At 64.4% G+C, this 18136-nt stretch overlaps 2 protein-coding genes across 2 annotated transcripts; both read right to left on the reverse strand.

The window, feature by feature from the left end:
• Window positions 1-1960: 1960 nt before the first annotated feature.
• On the reverse strand, window positions 1961-3544 carry GHRL (ghrelin and obestatin prepropeptide). Its single transcript, XM_056129710.1, has 4 exons — window positions 3437-3544; window positions 3162-3266; window positions 2396-2501; window positions 1961-1980 (listed from the first exon to the last, which is right to left on the reverse strand). Exons 1-4 carry the CDS (start codon window positions 3542-3544, stop codon window positions 1961-1963), a joined length of 339 nt encoding a protein of 112 aa, XP_055985685.1.
• Window positions 3545-12230: 8686 nt separating this feature from the next.
• Window positions 12231-17509, reverse strand: SEC13 (SEC13 homolog, nuclear pore and COPII coat complex component). The gene is made up of 9 exons (XM_056129709.1): window positions 17420-17509; window positions 17197-17241; window positions 15797-15912; window positions 14588-14739; window positions 14371-14504; window positions 13560-13693; window positions 13193-13316; window positions 12855-13001; window positions 12231-12523 (listed from the first exon to the last, which is right to left on the reverse strand). Exons 1-9 carry the CDS (start codon window positions 17420-17422, stop codon window positions 12419-12421), a joined length of 960 nt encoding a protein of 319 aa, XP_055985684.1. The 5' UTR covers window positions 17423-17509; the 3' UTR covers window positions 12231-12418.
• Window positions 17510-18136: the final 627 nt, after the last annotated feature.

An 18136-nucleotide genomic window follows, 5' to 3' on the forward strand; every position in this document is an offset into this window, starting at 1 on the left:
TGGATGAGGGGCCGGGTGGGCTGACTCCTGCTCCCTTGGCACAAGCACATGCAAGAGGCGGGCGCCCGCAGGAAGGTCCACTTCCGCACCACCCTGCCCCATCCTGCCCCATGTCCCCCGCGCCTGCTGGCCCAGATCTGTGGACCCACTTCTGGCGGGCAGACGTAGGAGACTTTCGGCGGGCTTTAGGCGGAGCCCAGAGGCTGCTCCCAGCCCTACTCTGCTCCACGCACTGGGTCCTCCGAGCCGTCTCCCTGGCGAGCTTCAGTGGTCGAGGCACGGGCCCCGGGGAGGGAGGCTGTGTCCCGGGAGTGCTGGACAGTGTCCGTACGTGCTCATCTCTGCTACTGCAAATGGGCTGGCCGGGGGCATGCTGCCCTGATGTGCCTTCTCCGTGCAGTGGATAGCAGTATCGGCCAGGCACCACTGGCCTGGTGTCTGCTGTCCCGTGTCCTTTGATAGTCTCTGTGTGGCTGTTGACCTGCCTCTGTCCTCACCCCTGCCCTCCAGGTGGCCACGTGTCCCGAGGGCACTGAAGCCCTGGAGAGCTGGGCCCAGGTGGGAAGGTGACTCCCCACCCCCTCCTGACGGTGAAGGGAGGGGTGGCCTGAAGTACCGGGCAGTGCCTGCGGGTGGGCAATTGAGGACTGTCAGAGCCCCGGGGTCCTGTGCCCTCTGGGCTCCGCCCTGACAGTTACAGGGTCTGAGGCAGTTCCAAGCGGGTGTGCCCCAGCCTTCCCCACCTCCGCCTGGCCGGGGGCTTTCAGGTGACCCCACCCGGCTGCTGGCTGTGTGTCTGGATCAGGAGTGGATTCCTGGGCACACCCATTCGCTTTGACTGTGTGCGTCCTTGTGGCCATCAGCTCACGCCCAGCTCTGCTCCTCGCCCCCCAGTGCCCCTCAGTTCCAATCTGTCACCATGACTCCACTCCTCCCCAGGGCCAGCACGGGGCTGGGGCTGTCACATAAGTGGCTTCCTTAGAGTGTGTGCGCATGCGTGTGTGTGCATGTGCGTGCGTGTGTTTATATGTGCATGCATGTGCATATTGTGCTTGCATGTGTGCATGTATGTACCCAAGTGGCACAAGCCCTGCTGGCAGGGTCATGTGGAATCAGCCACCAATGGGCTGGGCGGGGTGTGAGGATGTGAAGACCCCAGACCCACCTCTGGCCGGCCCTGTCCTGTGGGGACCTGCCCACTGCTCTGACAGCATAGACCGGCCAAGTCCTGCATCTCTAGGAAATGACGTTCCCGGGCCTGAGCATCCTGAAGGTGGGGCAGTGATGAGTGACCGGGCAGGTGGCCCTGTGACTCAGGGAGTCCCTGGCACACTCCGGTGTTCCTGGGGCACAGGCAGCATGTGGCACAGCCTGCTTCGGGCCCCCCTGTCCTCTGCCCTCCCCTGTCTTCGTCTGTCTCAGGTCAGAGCGCAGTGGACTCGGTGTGAGTGGCAGATAGCAGCTGTGCTGGAATGAGAACTCGGCCTGAGCTGGAGCAGAGTGTATCGGTGGGGGACGGGATGGCATGGGTGGTTTATGGGGGATGGTGTGGGTGGGGTACAGGGACAGAGCGGGAGGGGGCGGGGTCCCCCACGGCTTTGGTGTGTTCTGGCGGGAGCCGTTCAGCTGCCACGGAAGTTCCGCCCCCTGGAGAGGCCAGGACCTCCCCATCGTCAGCCTGCCCCCATGTCTCCGTGTTTCTTCCCGCTGCTCCGAGAGCTGAGAAGCCACTGACAGCGACTGCCTCTTCCCGCCCACCCACCTCCCTCTGCCCCCACCAGCTGTCTGCTGCTCTGCCCAGTGACAGCAGCCCGAGAAATCTGAGACACGGGACTGGCCCCAGTGCATGTCCATACTCAGAGCTTTTATTCGCCTCCTAAGCCAGTAACGTCCAGCTGAGCAGTGGGGCCAGACAGGGCCTGTCAGCCGGGAGGGGCAGGTGGCCCAGGCAGCAAACCGGTCACTTGTCTGCTGGGACATCTGCAAAGCAATGGCCTCAGACTGAGCCTCCAGCTGCACCAGGAGCTGATGAGACCCAGCTGAGCCCAAGCTCCAGGAAGTCGCCCCCCCCGCCCCTTTGTTGGCTATTGGGTGGAAGGGATGCGGGTGGGGGGCTGTTTCTTCGCTCAGGGGGACTCTGGGCAGTGCGTGTCCTTCCACAGTCCCTAGGACAGTGCTTCCCACCTGGCCAGCTGCAGGGGTGGGCTCAGCCGAGGGATGGTAGAACAGACCTGACGGTCACGTGGCTTTCACCCCAAGCTGGGTGCCCCTCGGCGCTCACTCCACAATATGGTGAAGGAGGCTGGGTCCCTGGCACCCCTCTGTCCAGCCCACAGGCCGCAGGGGTGGGGTGGCAGAGGGGAAGGTCATGGGGTGCAGCCATGCCCCCGCTTACCGTTGGCCTCCCAGAGGACGTCCTGGAGGAACTGGCCCAGGGCCTGGCCATGCTGGTGGTACTGCACCCCCGAAAGCTTGATCCCAACATCGAAGGGGGCGTTGAACTAGGGGGCACAGGGAGGCGGGGGTCCGAGGTCACCCCTCCACACCCCCTCCACTCATCTCTAAACGTGCTCTACCCCCCACATGGGTGCACTCACTCTCCATACACCACCACGCGCATTCATGCAGACCCACACACTCACCCCAAATGCTGTCGTCACACATGCACACACCCCACAGTCACACAGATTCACGCACACACCCACACACACCTCACCATGCTGTCACACTCCCCCCATACTCGCACACACTCATGCACAGACCCACACATGACCCCCACATGCTGTCACACTTACGTACAGACCCACGTACATGTCCCCCACAATACTGTCACACATGTGCCATCACACACAATGCTATCACACGATCCCTATACACAGGCTGTCACACTCGTGTCAGACCCCCTCCACACACATCCTGCATGCTGTCAGGCTCATATTCACGGACAGCCCCCCGCCCATGCTGTCTCTCACAGATGTTGCTGCCAGGGGACCCAACATAGCACCTTCTGGTGCCCTAAGAACTGTGGCAGCCCCCCAGCACGGCTGGGTGTGTCTCCTCCAAGCCGACTTGCTGTGGTATCTCGGGAGGGTGTCACGAGGGGGGTTCAGCACTGTCCCTGGCCCCCCTCCCTTCCCACGCGCCCACAGCCTTGGACCCACCCGGATCTCCAGCTCATCCTCCGGCCCTTCCTGACTGGCTGGGCCGAACTGGCCGTCGAGCGCGCGGGGCTGCAGCTTGGCCGGCGGCTTCTTGGGCTCCTTTTTCTGTTGGAAAGAGGGGGTGTTCCCTGTGGGACCCAGAGCAGGGCACAGCCGGAGTCCCGACCGGGTCACACCACGGCGCGTGGGGCAGGCTGAGTCCCAGGCTGGGGCGCGGGATCCCGGCTTCCTGACCCAACCGCGACCCCCGCAGTGGGCTGGGCAGTCAGTCTCACCGGCCCCTTGTGGTGCTCGGGGCTCAGGAAGCTGGAGCCAGCCATGGCATGGTCGGCCCAGAAAGCCCCGAGGAGCAGCAGGCAGCAGACGGGCGCCAGGGAGCGCATGGTTGCGGCGGCAGGCCTGAGGAGAGAGGGTTGGTGGCATCACCCGCTAGGAGCCCAGCAGCGGGGGCGCCTTGGGGCTGGCTTGCCTCCCCCCCTGCAAGAACGGGGTGCCCTGGGAGAGGACCCCAAGGAGTCAGGGCTGGGTTTGGCAGAGACGGTGACCCAGCAGCGCCCAGCAGGCGTGGCGTTGGGGGCGCCCGCCAACCCAGCCTGGCTGCAGACCTGCCCTTCGTCGCAGGACCCAGACCTACCTGGGTGTGGGTGGCGCTGTCTGCGCCCAAGCCTCCTTATGTAGTGCCCGTGTTTACTGGGCGCCAGGAGGGAGCCAGGCTGACGCGTGACATTCCTCGGGGACCGAAAAGGTTTCCGTCTGTCCTGGCCGAGTCAACACGGGGGTCAGGGGATGGGGACATTGCTGCGTTAGCAGGGGAGGTGTGTGTGTGTGTGTGTGTGTGTGTGTGTGTGTGTGCGCGCGCGCGCGGGGGTATAGCCAGTGTGGCCGCTCCGGGTCCTCAGTTACCCGCTTTGGAAGCCCCTCCCTGGGCCAAGGAGATGCTTGGCATTGCCAGGGGCTGTTCTCGGGGTGGGGGGCTAGGGGCTCCCAATTCTTTGCGTCCTCTCGGGAGCAGCTGGAGGGTCAGTGACAGGGACCTTGGTGGCCCCCTGGGCCAGATCCCAACCCTACCCCCAGCCCAGCGCCCCTGGAGCGCCCTGCAGCCCTGGAGCTGGGCTCACACGGACCCACGGGTGCCTGAGCCTGCCCGCCGCCTTCCGGCGCTTCTCTCTATGGACAGCCATTGCTCGGGGTGACGCTGGGCGCTGCTCCTGGCTCTGTGCTCGGGGTCGCTCCCAGCATGGCTGGGGAACCGTGTGGTACCAGGGCTCACATCCAGGGTGCACGGCGCACCGCAGCCCTGGAGCTCGCTCTGGTCTACAGGAGCGACTGCTGAGGGGAGACTGCTGAGGGGGGATTCCTGAGGGGTGGCTGCTGAGGGGGGATTCCTGAGGGGTGGCTGCTGAGGGGAGACTGTTGAGGAGAGACTGCTGAGAGGGGGACTCCTGAGAGGATGGAGACTGCTGAGGGGGGACTGCTGAGGGGGACTCCTGAGGGGAGACTGCTGAATGGCGACTGCTGAGGGGCGACTGCTGAAGCTTCACTCTCATCCCCTCACCTCCTCAGAGAGATGCAGCAAAGAGAAGGAAAGACAAGGTCAGCGGGTGTCCTGGCCACCCCCCTCCCCTCCCTTCTAGTCACCACGTGGTGGTTAGTGGCCCTGTGCAGGGACTTGGATGGAGACAGTTGTCCCTGTCAGCTGCCCCCAGCGTCGCTGCCAGGCCGGGGCCACTTACCCAGGCCTGTCTCCTGGCTGGGTTTCGGGTTTGGGGTGTGGTGCCGGGACCATATTGGGGTTTCAAGTAGGCCAGACACATACCACTGCCACACCCCAGGCCCTTTTATTCTAGGGGGGCCAAGCAGGGCCAGTCCTGATACTTGGCCACCCCGGCTGGGAGTTCAGAGCCTACTTGGGCTCAGGGGTGCGGTTCCTGGTGGTGTTTGGGGGCCTCGTCACTGTTGGGCACTGAGCTTGGGTCCTTACACATGACAGACCCCTGACAATGAGCCTCTCCTAGTCCCCTCAGCGTCCCTTAATCCTGTTTCTCCCTCGAGACTTGGGCACGAGCTTGTGGCCTTTATCTTCTCTGGAAAAAGGGAAATTTGACTTTGCCCACCTTAAAATCAGTTCCTTTTGCTGTGGGTTGTAGGGTTGCTTACAGGGTTTGGGTACTGACCCTCCCCAGGCCCCTGGATGGAGATAGTTTGTGGTACAAAATTTGCTCATTTGCGGGGAAGCACGGGGGGAGGAGGGGCAACCGTCAGCTTTTCATTTTGCTGCTGTGCCACTTTGGGTGCCAGAGTCCAAACACCATTGCCCAGACCCCGACGCGAGGCGGGAGCTCTCAGGAAGCTCTTCTCTAATTTTCTTCGAGTTCTATGCTTCCAGCCTTTTAATTAATTGATCTTTGGTCTTGGGTCACACCTGGCGGTGCTCAGGGCTTACCCCTGGCCCTGCACTCAGGAATCACACCTGGCGACGCTCAGCTAGCCCCGTGGGAGGCCGGGGATCAAACCCAGGTCGTCTGTGTCCAAGGCAAGCGCCCTCCCCGCTGTCCTACATCTCCGGCCCCTGGTCTCACTTTTAATTCCTCTGCTGTGAGATGGTTTTGGTGAGTGTGAGACAGGAGACAACTGTTCTGCCAGGCCCCACGGCTAACCACGCTGTGGCGCCTCCCGGGAACGCGCCCGTGGGGTAACCCCAACCCCCGTGGTCCCTGAGGTGGATGTTTGGAGAGCACCCGGCAGTCTGCATGGAAGAGGCGGCGGTGAGAGGGGACGGAGAGCAGGCCCAGTGGCCATGGACTGCAAGCTTGTCCCCCAAACTGCCCCGGCCCTGAGAACAGCCCCGGCACATGCTCTGCTGTGTGGGACCAGCCAGATTCCAGACTCCCAGGGGGCTGGGAGGGCTTCCTGGTACTGGCGTCTGTTCTCTCAGTAGAAGAAAACGCAGCGCCAACAGGCCTTCCGGCCCCCCACTCACTTCGCCCCACCTGAACCCCGGCCAGAGGCGACACCTGCATTTCTGGCACACGGCACTGCGAGAGCCCTGGCCGCTAGGACACGCCAAACAAACGCCGGCCCGGCAGCCTGGAGATGCGGCACTGCTGCCGGTCACAGGCCGTGTGGACCCAAGATAATGGCCCAGAGCAAACACCTGCCACCTGCGGCCTGTGCCCCCCCCACCCCCCGCAGAGGCAGAGCCCGGCCACATGCCACCGTGTCCAGGGCCGGGCAAGCCCCGGAGCCCCGTGCACCCCTCACCACTGGGGCAGGGGGAAGCGAGGACGGGCCAGGAGAAGTTGGCATGAGGGTGGGGTGTCTCCCTCCCCGCTCCTGTCCCCTTCCAGCCTCTGGGGTCTGCAGGAAGCCACCAGCGTGACCCGCCTGCCAGCCTGGTCTTCCTTAGGGGCTGCCCCTGCTCCGGTGCTCTCCTTTCCTCCTCTGCTGCCCTGGGCCCCTCGTGAGTGGGGTCACGGCTTCGTGGGGTCCTGCCGCGCACATAGGGGGTCAGACCGGGGCCTTTCCACTCCGACACGCCCAGGAGCTGGGGATGTCCAGGCCCTGCTCCATCCTCTGGCCAGTTTTGCGGTGTCCTCTTGGGGTGTCCCCGCCACAGCACAGGGCTCCAGAGGGCACCAGGCTTGTTCCTAGCTCAACGCTCAAAGTTCACCCCTGGTGGGGTTCGGGGGACCATATGGGGTGCTGGGTATCGAACCTGGGTCGGCTGTGTGAGTTTTACCTGCTATCTCTTCACACACCCTCCACATGTCTCTCCTTGCATTCTTTTTTTTTGGCGGGGGGAGTCACCCTGGCAATACTCAGGGGTTACTCCTGGCTCTGCACTCAGAAATTATTCCTGGAGGTGCTCGGGGACCTTTAGGGATGCCGGGGATCGAACTCGGGTCAGCCGCGTGCAAGGCAAACGCCCTACCCGCTGTGCTATTGCTCCAGCCCCCGATGTGTGTTTTTTTTTTTTTAATCACATTGGGAACTCTCTGGGCTTGCCGCTCTGTTCCTCTGTTTCTGGGAGGTCAGGGAGCTTCTGGCCAGCTGTCGTCAGTGTCTGTCCTTTTCTCTCCCGCTCTGGACGTTGGAGCCCGCGGTGCTGCCCTGCAGGGCCTGTCCGCCTCTCTCGGGGCTGCTCCAAGCTCTCCACCCCCCATTTCTGCCTCACCCAGGCCGGGGTCTCCAGAGCCTTCTCAGTTTGATCCCCTTTGGTTTCTCACTGGCTCCTTTCTATATTTTCTGTCTTGGTTGAAGGTTCCATTCTCTTCACCCATCCTTTTTTCCTTTTTCTAAATATTATTGTGACCCAGTGATTTACAAAGTTGTTCATAATCCCACTGTTTCAGGCATTTGGGGTTCCAACCCAATCCCACCACGCGTGTGACCATCCCTCCACCAATGTCCCCAGTTTCCCCCACCCCCAGCCTGCCCCTCGCAGGCGCGCAAATTTACTCCCTCTTGTTTATTACAAAGTAAAGGCCAATGGCGTTATCAAATCTGAGATCAATAAGAGCCAATTTGTGATCGCTTGGTGTCCCCTCTGGTCCCCTGAGCACCACCGTGAGTCCCGAGTGCAGCACCAGGAGTAACCCCTGCGCGTGCATCTCACTGACGTCACTGCAGGGGCCCCTGGGCTGGGGTCGAGGCTCCCTGTGCTCGGGGCTTCTCTGAAGCTTCCCACAGGGTTGTGGGACCGACGGGGCTGATGTGACCGTGGAACTCGGAGACCCAGGGGCTACAGAACTGAAATGATTTGGTGACTCGACAATTTGATGAGGTTCCCTTGTGGATCTGGGCTGTTCCTAGACCCTTCCCCTCCCCACCCCTCCCCACCCTCCTCTCCCTCCTCTCCCCTTCCTTCCAACCCGCCCTGTCCTGCTCTGTGCTCTGGGATCACTCCTGAAAGTGTTTGGGGCACCAGATGTACTGCTACAGGCTGGGTTCAGCCACGTGAGGTCCGGCTGTACTGTCTCGGGCCGTCTTTGTGGGTCTGTGATGGTAACCGAGGCTCACGGCTCGGGAGGGCCCCTAGGAGGTGCCGAGGTGAGCTCTATCTGCAACGCCGGTGCTGTCGTTTCTGCTCTGGCGACTGTAAGCTGTCTCAAAGTTTGTGCATGGTTGGTTTTTGTTTTTTGGGGGGTGGGGACAATGTGGGGTTCTAGCCAGATCTCATACCTGCAGGGCACGTGCTTACCGCTGAGAGGCTCATGGCCCGGGCAGCTCTCGTGTTTTGCCTGATTCATCGAGAGGGGCTACACCTGATGGTGTTTAGCAGCTGCTGACTCGCCTTGCAGACCCTGCGGTGCTGGGATTGGCCCCAGGGCTCCCGCACGCACCCAGCCTCCGAACTGCCTCTCCGTCCAATTTTGTTGTCATTGCTCGGGGACTTGAGGAGGTGCCCAGCCCTGTGCCTCAAAGGGTAGGACCTCAGCAAGCCCCAGCATGTAGGCTGGCCCCAGGCCACGGCAACACACGGCCTGCGCGAACCCCCAGGCCAGGCCGACAGGGGCCGCTCTGCTCTGCCTGTCCCTGCGGTGCTGAGAACCTGCTCTCCTGGGGGTGGGGGACAGCTGCCCGCCACGTGACCAAGCCCGGGGTGGCAGCTGCCAGCGGTGCCCTCGACGTGCGCCTCGACATGCGTGGACGTTCCACCTGAGACAGAGGCTCCGAGGGGGAGGGCGGAGTTTGTGCCCATGGGCTGGGCAGAGAAAGCAGGAAGGGGACCCGCTGAAGAAGGCCCAGGAGGGAGAGGAAGGAAAGATGAAAGTCTACGGGCAGGAACTGTGCGGCCTGGCGCAGAGCGAGCTGGTGGAGCCCCAGCCTCGCTCAGATCAGCCTCCGTGAAAGCCAGAAGCGTTCCCATGTTCTGTTTTGTTTTGTTTTTACAGGGCACGGGGGCTGTTTGGGCCACACCTGGCAGAGCTCAGGAGTTACTCCTGGCTCTGTGCTCAGCAGTGAACCCTGGCATTCCTCAGGGGACCAGGTGTGGGGCCGGCTGCCTGCTTGGGAGTGCCTGGCCGGCTTGCCATCTCTCTGGCCCCGAGGGAATATGCTTTTTTTTTTTTTTCCTTTTTGGGTCACACCTGGCGATGCTCAGGGGTTCCTCCTGGCTCTGCACTCAGGAATTATCCCTGGCAGTGCTTGGGGGACCCTTTGGGATGCCGGGGATCAAACCTGGGTTGGCCACGTGCAAGGCAAACACCCTCCCTGCTGTCCTATGTCACTCCGGCCCCCGAAATGCTTTGCATTTTAGATTTTGGGTTCTCGGGCCACTCCTAGGGGTACTTGGGGCTTGCTCCTAGTTCGTGCTCAAGGATCACTCCCAGTGCTGTTTTCAGGGGCGGGGGGCCCTGCGGCACTGGAAGTGATCCAGGTTGGCCACTGTAGTCTGCACTCTGCTCACTGAGTCATTGGCTTTCCCAGGCCCCTGAATGCTCTTAAAGGGGATTTCTCTGAGCTTCCCTCGGGAGACAGAAGTGTGCAGGAGCACTTACAGCGAGTCACTGCCTTGGACACAGCCCTAGGTTGGTCTTCGAAAGCAGTTTTAAAGTTGGGGTGCCTGGGCCAGGGGCTCTGCCTGATGGAGCCCCAGCTCCTGTGGCCAGAATTGCATTGTCCCCGAGCACTGAACTCAGAACAGCTCTGAGCACCGAGCAGTATGAACCCCTGGCAAATGAAAGACTTGGGGTGCCCCACTTGCAGTGTGAACTCTTCTCGGGGAGTCACTTCTGGCTCTGAGCTGCTGGCGGATGTTGGGGATTGTTCCTCGGGTCATTTCTGGTGAGCTGTCTGTGGTTTTGTTTGGGTTTTGTTTGGCTTGGGGCCACATCCAGCAGTGGTCAGGGGTCACTCCTGGCTCTGCACTCAGGGATCACTGCCGGCAGTGCTTGGGGGGCCATATCGGGTGCCAGGGACAGGACCTGCGTCGGCTGTGTGCCAGTCAGCATCATAGCCGCTGTCTGTGACACTGTCTGTCTCTGTCCCTGAGTTCTGGCCTCATTGTTGAGCGGCCACTGTGAGGGTTTGTAGATTCTGTCGTTGCTTCTCCACATCGGGCTGTTGCTTGAGTCTGTGGGAGCTGAGCTCAGGACCTTTTGACGTGGCCATCTCAAACCAGACTCTGTAGGGCTGGCCACTCTGATGACCACTCAATGTGACCGCTGGCTTTTGTGTCTTTAAGGAGACTTTGAGCAGACAGAGTGGACTTGTGGTCAGTCTGGCTTTACGAGGCTTGCTTGTTCTCTCCTCTCAACCACTGCGCTCTGCACATGGGCCACACCTGGCAGTGCTCAGGGCTTACTCCTGGCTCTGTGCTCAGTTCTAACTCCCAGCTCTGTGCTCAGGGTTCACTCCTGGCTGGGTCCAGGCACTGTCTGTGGTGCCAGGGATTGAACCCGGGTCAGTTGTACACAAGGATGCCCACTGTCCTGTCGCTCTGGCCCGTCTCTGGGCCACCACCTGTGGCATCATCCTGGCACCCGCCCGTTCTCCTGCCCGCCGGTGTTTTTGTGAAGTAGATGGTTAGCTGGTTAATCCCGAGTGGAGTGGAGGCTCTGTACTGGGGGAGGGGGCTTGGGGCCACACTGGGGCTCCCCCAGGCACGGTGCTCAGGGGTTGCTCCTGACAGTGCCAGCCCAAACCCGTTTCTCAGCCATGCTCTGACCGGGCCTCCCGGGGCGCCTGTCCTCTGGCGAGTCCCTCACCTCCTGCTGTGTCTCCTGCCAGGAGTTGCTCCTGGCACCCACTGAGCCACGTTCTCCGCCCCCTCAGTCTGTCTTTTCCACAGACTTGGCCAAGAAGGCCTGAGATTGTAAGTTTGACCGCTATTTTGGGGGTCTGAGGCGCAGGGGAGCCCCAACAGTGCTGTGGCAGCCCCTCGCCTCTCCAGCCTGACCCTTGTCCTTGTGGCCTGTCAAGCTTTCTGTTGGGGACCGCAAGCAGTGACCATTTTGGAGGACGTGGCTCCTCGTGGCACAGGGGCAAGAGCCGTCCTTTCCCTCACATCCCGGCCCAGCACCCGCTGTCAGGCTGTCTGGCTGCTTGCGTTTTTATGATGGGACTCAGAAAAACCCGCAATTGGTCTGCCGCTGCCATACCAGAAATGCTGTTAACCACTTTGGTCTCACGCCTGACCAGCGATCTGTGGGGAGGGTCAGTTCTCTCCCTGCCAGCCCGTGGGTGCCCACTGGGAGTTCCCGTTATCTCATCCCGGCACCCACGGCCACGGGGAATGCTTGTGAGCACAGGGAGCCCAGCCAGCCACCATGTCGCATCCCTATGTGCCAAGGTGCATAAAAGATGGTTTCCACGCTCTCCCGCGGCCTGAACGCTGTGGAATGGCATGGAGGTTGCATGCCGGGCCGTGGCCTCGTTTCACACCTCAAAGCGGCCCCTCCCACGTACGATAAAGCTGTACTCCGGGGGCTGCCTACAGACGCCGAGAGGGGGCACAGGAAGGCGGACGCTTGCCTTGCATGCAGCCAACCCCGGTGTGAGACTGTCACTGCCTGGCCCCCAAGGGCTGAGCAGAGTCAGGAGTAGCCCTGAGACCACCAGGTGTGGCCCCCAAACCAAGACAGGGTGAGTCATAAAGCCGGGAGGGGCAGGAGTGGGTCAGCGGCAGCATCTGCTGGCCCCGAGAGCTTCTCCAGGTGCGCTGGTCCAATGGGCTGTTCTGGGCATCCTGGGCGCCCCCGCCCCCAGGGGTCAGGACTCCAAGCCCATCCCTAAGCCCCAGCAGTGACTCCTGGGGCAGGTCCCGACAGCTGATGTTCATTTCCTTTTTGTCCTGCTGGACGCGAGCAAGCCCGTGGTCAGGGAGCCGGCCTGGTTGTGCCCTGGCCTGCCTGCTCCCTGGAGCACTAGAGCAGGGCCCCCCACCCCACCAGATGCCAGCAAGCGCGCGCCCAGCTGGCCAGTGGTGGCACTGCCCATCACTGTGTCAGGCACGTCAGGTCACTCCGCAGTGGCTGCTGGAGTGAGGGCAGGGCCGGGCTCCGAGGTCCTCGCCAGGCCCACCCAGAGGCCAACAGCCGTAGGAGCGGCCGGCGAAGCAGCGAGCGCTTGAAGAAACACGAGTTTATTAATGACTCTGAAACCTTCCAAACAATGGCTGAACCCAAAAGGTACAAAAAAATGGTCAAAATACTTTAAATAAGCAGATGTGAGATTCTCTCTGGCCGTCGCCTCGGACCCGGCTGCCTGTGGCCTGAATCTGGCTGTGCCAGTCCTGCCCGAGGCCGCGGGGCCGCTCACTGTTCGTTCTGGCTCTCAGGCGCTGAGGCTGCGGCCTGGCCCTTGTGCACGTCGCTGATGCAGACCCACTGCCCGTCCACGGACTCCTTCCACAGCGTCACCTGCAGGGGCGACAGTCAGGCTGGGCGCCCTCCCGCGGCCACACGTGGAGTCTGACTCTGGCCCCCAGCTCCGGTCTCTTGGCTGTGGGTGAGGCTCAGTGCAGAAGACAGAGATGAGGGAGTGTGGGGGGAGACCCCGCTCCGTGGGTAGGCCCCCCCGAGTCTGCCCAAATCAACTCTAGGGACCCCCGCAGAGAAACCACTCAGGAACCCGCCCGCAGGCCCCGCCTCTCCGCTGCTCTGACCCGCCTCCGTCTTTCTCCTCTTCAGTCTCGGGACGGAACCCGATTAGCAGCCTGCGGGCAACCCCCACGGGTGGTCCCATGCCCACCTTGTTGTCTCCGCCCGAGACGGCCAGGATGTTGGCTGTGATGGACCAGCTGACGTGCCACACCACGTCGTTGAACTTGTGCAGCAGCTTGGGGCTCCAGGTGCTGCCCGTGGCGTCGTCACACGTCCAGATGAAGACGCGGCCATCCTGGGCGAGACGGACAGGCGGGGTGAGTGGGGGCCCGGGACCCCCACAGGCCGCAGAGCATGGCCAGCAGCTCCAGGCACCCAGACCGCTCCGCACCCCACTTCCGGGCCCCGCCTCTGTACCTGGGCCCCTTTGGGTTCCCGAGCAGTCCCCAACTGCCCCTCCCCCCTTGGGGGGCTCCCAGGGCCAACCTGGGAGCAGCTGGCGATGGTGCTGGTGGGCAGCCCGATGGAGGGGGCCCAGGCCACGTCTCGGACCCAGTCGCTGTGCGCCTCCAGCTTCTGCTCCTCCTTCCACTGGCCATCCTCCTCCTCCCTGACAGCGAGGGGGGACACGATGTCAGCAGGGCCGGGAGGCAGCCGCCTGCTTTCCCGTCTCAAGCCCGTCCGAATTTCATCAACACGCCCATGAAATGCTCCGGGAAACACTCGGCTCTGCCGGGCAGCCGGGGCTTAGCTGAACTGTGCTGGGCAGACGAGCAGCCAGCCCCTCGGGACGGGAGCGGGGAGGGGACCCCGCAGGACAGGACACGCCCGGGGCCAGGAGGAGCCCACTCACTTCCACAGCTTGATGAGGCTGTCACAGCCGCCCGACGCGAATTTCTTGATGTAGTTGGGCTTCTGCCCCGACGGCTGGTCTAGGAGACTCCCGGGGACCACAGCTGGGGCCCAGCTGACAGCGTTGCAGCCGATCTGTGCAGGGAACGGAGCTGTGAGGACACTGCTTCTCACGTCCCTGCCCGGGCGAGCAGCTGGGGCCTGACCCCGCGGAGCTCACAGAGTGACCCCGTAGCCCCACACCCACAGCCCCGGAGTTCAGAGCCGCCGCCGGACACCCCAGCAGCTCTGCTGGGCTGTGACTGAACGTGGGGCCGCAAGAGACTTGACAACAACAAAAAGTTTCTGTCGGCACCGACCAGAGCCAGAGTCAGCCACATGGCGGGTGTGTGCGCCTGCCCGCGCTCGCCCGTGGCGCATTTCTCAGGCAAAAAGGAGTTTGAGCGGCAAGGGTGGGAGCCGCGGGTGTCACCCCACGGAGTTCCCCAGCTCCACCACGACCCAGCCCCGGGCCCGAAAGCTGGGGGCAGCAGGGCTGGCCAGGGAGCCTGCCCAAGGGCGAGGCCACAGTGTGAGGCCCGGAGGCCCGACCCTGCGCGGCTGCCCCAAAGGCGGGGCCTGGGTCTGCAGGTGCCAACAGCGCGAGCCCGCAAGTGCCCAGCCTCTAGGCAACGGGGCTGCTCAGGTGTAAGCTGGGGGAGGCCCTGGGGCCGCGTCTGGCCGCAGACCGGGGCTTCTGTCCCGCACTAGGTGATTCAAGGGGCCTCCAGAGCCGCTGCCCCGCCCCCGCCCACCCCAGGAGCGGCGCCCACCGTGTGCGCGTTGCTGATCTTCTTCACTTCCCACTGGCCCTCCCCGCTGTAGGTCAGCAGCGAGATGGCCCCGTCCGAGCTCCCGCAGGCCAGGAGCAGGCCGTAGTCGTGGGGCGCCCAGCACACGGAGTTCACTGCGGGGGAGGACAGCGTGAGCGGGGCCGGCGGGACCCCCCGCACCTCAGGCTCACGGGGGACCAGGGACCCCACGCGGCACCTGACGAGTCGTGGCCCAGGTGCTCGTGGCTCTTCTCCCAGGTGCCATTCTCCTCCTTCCAGATGATGACCTTGCGGTCGTAGGAGCAGGACGCCAGGATGTTGCCGTACATGGGGTGGGCCCAGGCCACCTGCCACACGGGCCCCTCGTGCCTGCGGGGAAGGGGCAGGCTCTGAAGGGCGGAGCAGCCCGGGGGCCACTGATCCTTCCCGAAGGCCAGCGGGGGGAGGGGTGGGCAGGTCCGGCCCCTCTGCTTGACCCGCTTCCCTCCTCACGGGCTGTCCTGCCCGCTGCCCACGAGGCAGCGTGGCCCAGGGTGGCCCAGCGGACAGCCTGAACCCTGTCCTCTCCCGGAGACAGCAGGACCCTGCGGGGCAGCCGCGAGGGCGGTGGGGCGGGCAGACAGGGCCGTGGGTCCGTGGTGTCCCGGGACTGTTCCCTGAGCTCAAGGAGCCGGAACCCCCGATCAGCCGGGGATCAGCCGAGACGGCGTGTGTGCTTGCTATCACCCTCCCCCATTTCCTGTCTTGCAGCCACGAGAGCCCCTCAGCCCGGCTCCCAGCGCTGGCCACTCCCCCCATTGCCAGCCAGCCTGGCCTGGCGCTGACAGTGGCAGAGACGGGACGGCAAAGGGAGGCCCAGGAAACGCAGCTGCCAAAGCATCAACGGTAACACAAGTGCAGGGTGAATGGGCAGTGGCAGCTCTGCACACACTCCCCACAGCTGCCTTGGGGCACCCCACGGGGAGCAGCCACAGGGCCGAGATGTGAGGGGCGCACCTCAAGGTCCCCTGCCCGCTGGGACCCAAGGGGCCACTGCCAGCTCAGAGATACTCCCGGGCTCCGCCCAGACGCCTGGAGTCAGACTCCCGGGGTGCCCACCCCGTCCCCACCAACGAACCAGTGATGGCGCCGGGGAGATCAGCAGTCGGGACACTGGGACATGGCAAGGACGGGGAGCAGCCGGCACATGCCTGGGCTCTGCTGATGGCACCGCGCCCGACCCCCCAGGCCTCGCTGGCTAGTGTTAATTAAAAACAAGAGCCATTTCCTACTGTCTGTGTGCGGGTGGTGTCGGGATGAAACCCAGGGCACTGGGATGCCCCTGCAGGCCGTGCCCGGTCCCCAGCCTCACAGCAGCCCCTCACCCCCACTCACTCAGGCTCCAGGTCCTGAGGGGCACATGGGGGGGTGCCCGCCCCGCACTCACCCCCTGAGGTCGGCGACTAGGATCTGCCCTCCGTTGCGCACGTCGAAGATCTTGACGGACCTGTCGGAGGAGCAGGTGGCCAGGCGGGTGCCGTAGTAATCCATCTGGGCGTCATGCTGCGGGAGAGGCACGGCCACTGAGGGGGGCGACGCGGCCACCAGGAAGGCAGTGGGGGAGGCGCCGTCGGAGCAGGGCGCCGAGGGTCCCTCTGGGCCATGCCTGTGCCCACACCCCCCAGCCCGAGTCTGGAGGAGGCGGAAGTCGCCCAACTGCAGACCCGCCAGGCCTGGACCCCGGTTCCACCTGGGCACTTGTACTCTTCTTGCTCTCGGCTTTGCTTCCTCTGCGGGGGTGACCGGACCCAGATGCTCAGGGGTTACTCCAGTTCTGCACCCAGGCCTCACTCCTGGCAGGCTCAGGGACCATATGGGGTCTCACCTGGGCTGGCCATGGGTAAGGCAAAGGCCTCCCCGCTGTGCTGCCACTCTGGCTGCTGCTCCTTGAGCCTGTGGCCAGGGCTCGCTGCGACCTTTGCTCCGGGCACCCCCTGACCGGCCCAGCCTCTTTGCCACATCGCCAGGGGCCAGGATGCTGATGCGTCCCGAGCCCACCTCTCTCGGCGGCCGCCTGTCCCCCTGCCATCCAGTTCTGGGGTTCAGGAGCTCAACCCTCCTTAGGGGCACCCTGGCCCCACAGGTGGTGCCAGCTCCTCCCGTCGGGCACGCCGGCTGGGCGCCTGCCGCCCTCTCCAGCTCACCCGCAGCACCGCCCGAGGGACAGCGCCTGGGTCTTCATTTCCTTTCTGGCCTCCCGGGCGGGCCCAGCAGTGCCAGGAGCCACCAGGGCCGCACTGGGTGGTGCCCGGGACCCCACAGCCTCCTCGTCACGAAGGTCCGATGCCGCATCTGCTCCACAGCTGCCCACTCTAACTTGCTGCCCGGACCCTCAGGTCAGCACCAGCTACTGCGGCCCGGGCGTGAGTGAGACCAGCCAGCTGCCCCCAGCTGCCCCCGGGCCAGCGGCAGGAGCGGGCAGGCAGGCGGGCGGGCGGCCGGGGCACGGAGGCTGTGAGCTGACCAGGTCCCGCCGAGGCGGCCAAGACAGCGCACGCGGCACAAGACCCGAGCCGAGGTCACTGCTGCTGCTGGACTCTGACCCCCGCCCTCTAGGAAACTCCCTGCACCGAGGACTCCGGGCTCCAGCGGGGCGGGCGTCGGCCGGCACAGGGCCGACCCGGGTTCGAGCCCGCCAGGAGCAGCCCCTGGCATCCCGGGTGTGTCCGAAGCACGAAGGGGCTGTGGCTGGCCTCTCTGTCCACGCGCCCCTCCCTGACCCCTTCCGCGGCGGCGGGCCCGGGGCGCGCCGGGGCCAGGAGCCACGCCCCCCGTGGGCATACTCACGATCATGTCCTCGTGGGACGTGTCCACGGTGTTGATCACGGACACCTACGGCCAGAGGCAGGGCGGTGAGTGGCCACGACCCGCCTCCCGGGCGCCGCGACCCCCACCGGCCAGGGGCCGCCGCCCGCAGCGCGGGGCCGCGGGCCGGGGCCGACGGACGCCCACGGCCCGCCCGCCCGCCCGCGCCCGGTAGGCCCACGCCGCCCCCGGCCCCGACCCTCACCATGGTGGCGGCGGCGCTCCCGGCCTCGGACGTGGCGCTCCCCGCGGCGCCCCGAAACGCTCACTTCCGGCGCCGGGCAGCGCGCCTCGGGCGGCCGGGCCTCCGGGCGGAAACGCGGCCCCTGGGCACGAAGGTTCCGGGCCCTTCCGGGGTCGGGCTGCGACTCGGGACTTCCGGGGAGCAACGCGGTTCCCAAGCACGACGGTTCCGGGTATTTCCGGGGTCGGCCTGGGACGTGGAGCCTCTCCGGAGCCTCCGGGCGGAAATGCGGTTCCTAAGCACGAAGGTTCCGGCATTGCCGGGCTCGGGCCGGGTCCCGGGGCCTCCGGGCGGAAACGCGGTCTCGTGGCACGGAAGTTCCGGGTCTTTCCGGGGACGGGCCGGCACCCGGGGCCTCCGGGGAGCAACGCGATACCTGAGCACGAAGGTTCCGGGCCTTTCCGAGCACGCCGCCTGCTCCTCCTGCAGGCAGAGGGCGCGATCCTTGGGCTGGGGCTCTCGTTTCCATAGCGACCGCGACGCTGGGCCTTTTGGACGCCAAAGTTCTACTCTCTCTCTCTCTCTCTCTCTCTCTCTCTCTCTCTCTCTCTCTCTCTCCCCCCCCCCCTTCCCCATGCCCAGGGGTTCCTCCTGGCTCTTGCACTCAGGAATTACTCCTGGTGATGCTTGGGGACCCTATGGGATGCTGGGGATTGAACCCGGGTCGGATGCGTATAA

The sequence above is a fragment of the Sorex fumeus genome, unplaced genomic scaffold, assembly GCF_029834395.1.
Source record: "Sorex fumeus unplaced genomic scaffold, SorFum_2.1 ptg000072l, whole genome shotgun sequence".
Lineage (NCBI taxonomy): Eukaryota > Metazoa > Chordata > Mammalia > Eulipotyphla > Soricidae > Sorex > Sorex fumeus.

What these genes read in the sequence shown, in the direction of transcription:
- GHRL (XM_056129710.1), bottom strand. Translation starts at nt 3,544, where the DNA reads ATGCGCTCCCTGGCGCCCGTCTGCTGCCTGCTGCTCCTCGGGGCTTTC. An exon ending in AGGATGAGCTGGAGATCCGG is followed by an intron (nt 2,502 to 3,161) that starts GTGGGTCCAAGG and finishes TGTGCCCCCTAG; the next exon opens with TTCAACGCCCCCTTCGATGT. An exon ending in CGTCCTCTGGGAGGCCAACG is followed by an intron (nt 1,981 to 2,395) that starts GTAAGCGGGGGC and finishes ATTGCTTTGCAG; the next exon opens with ATGTCCCAGCAGACAAGTGA.
- SEC13 (XM_056129709.1), bottom strand. An exon ending in CGTCCCACGAGGACATGATC is followed by an intron (nt 15,913 to 17,196) that starts GTGAGTATGCCC and finishes CCTCTCCCGCAG; the next exon opens with CATGACGCCCAGATGGATTA. An exon ending in AGATCAGCAACGCGCACACG is followed by an intron (nt 13,694 to 14,370) that starts GTGGGCGCCGCT and finishes TTCCCTGCACAG; the next exon opens with ATCGGCTGCAACGCTGTCAG.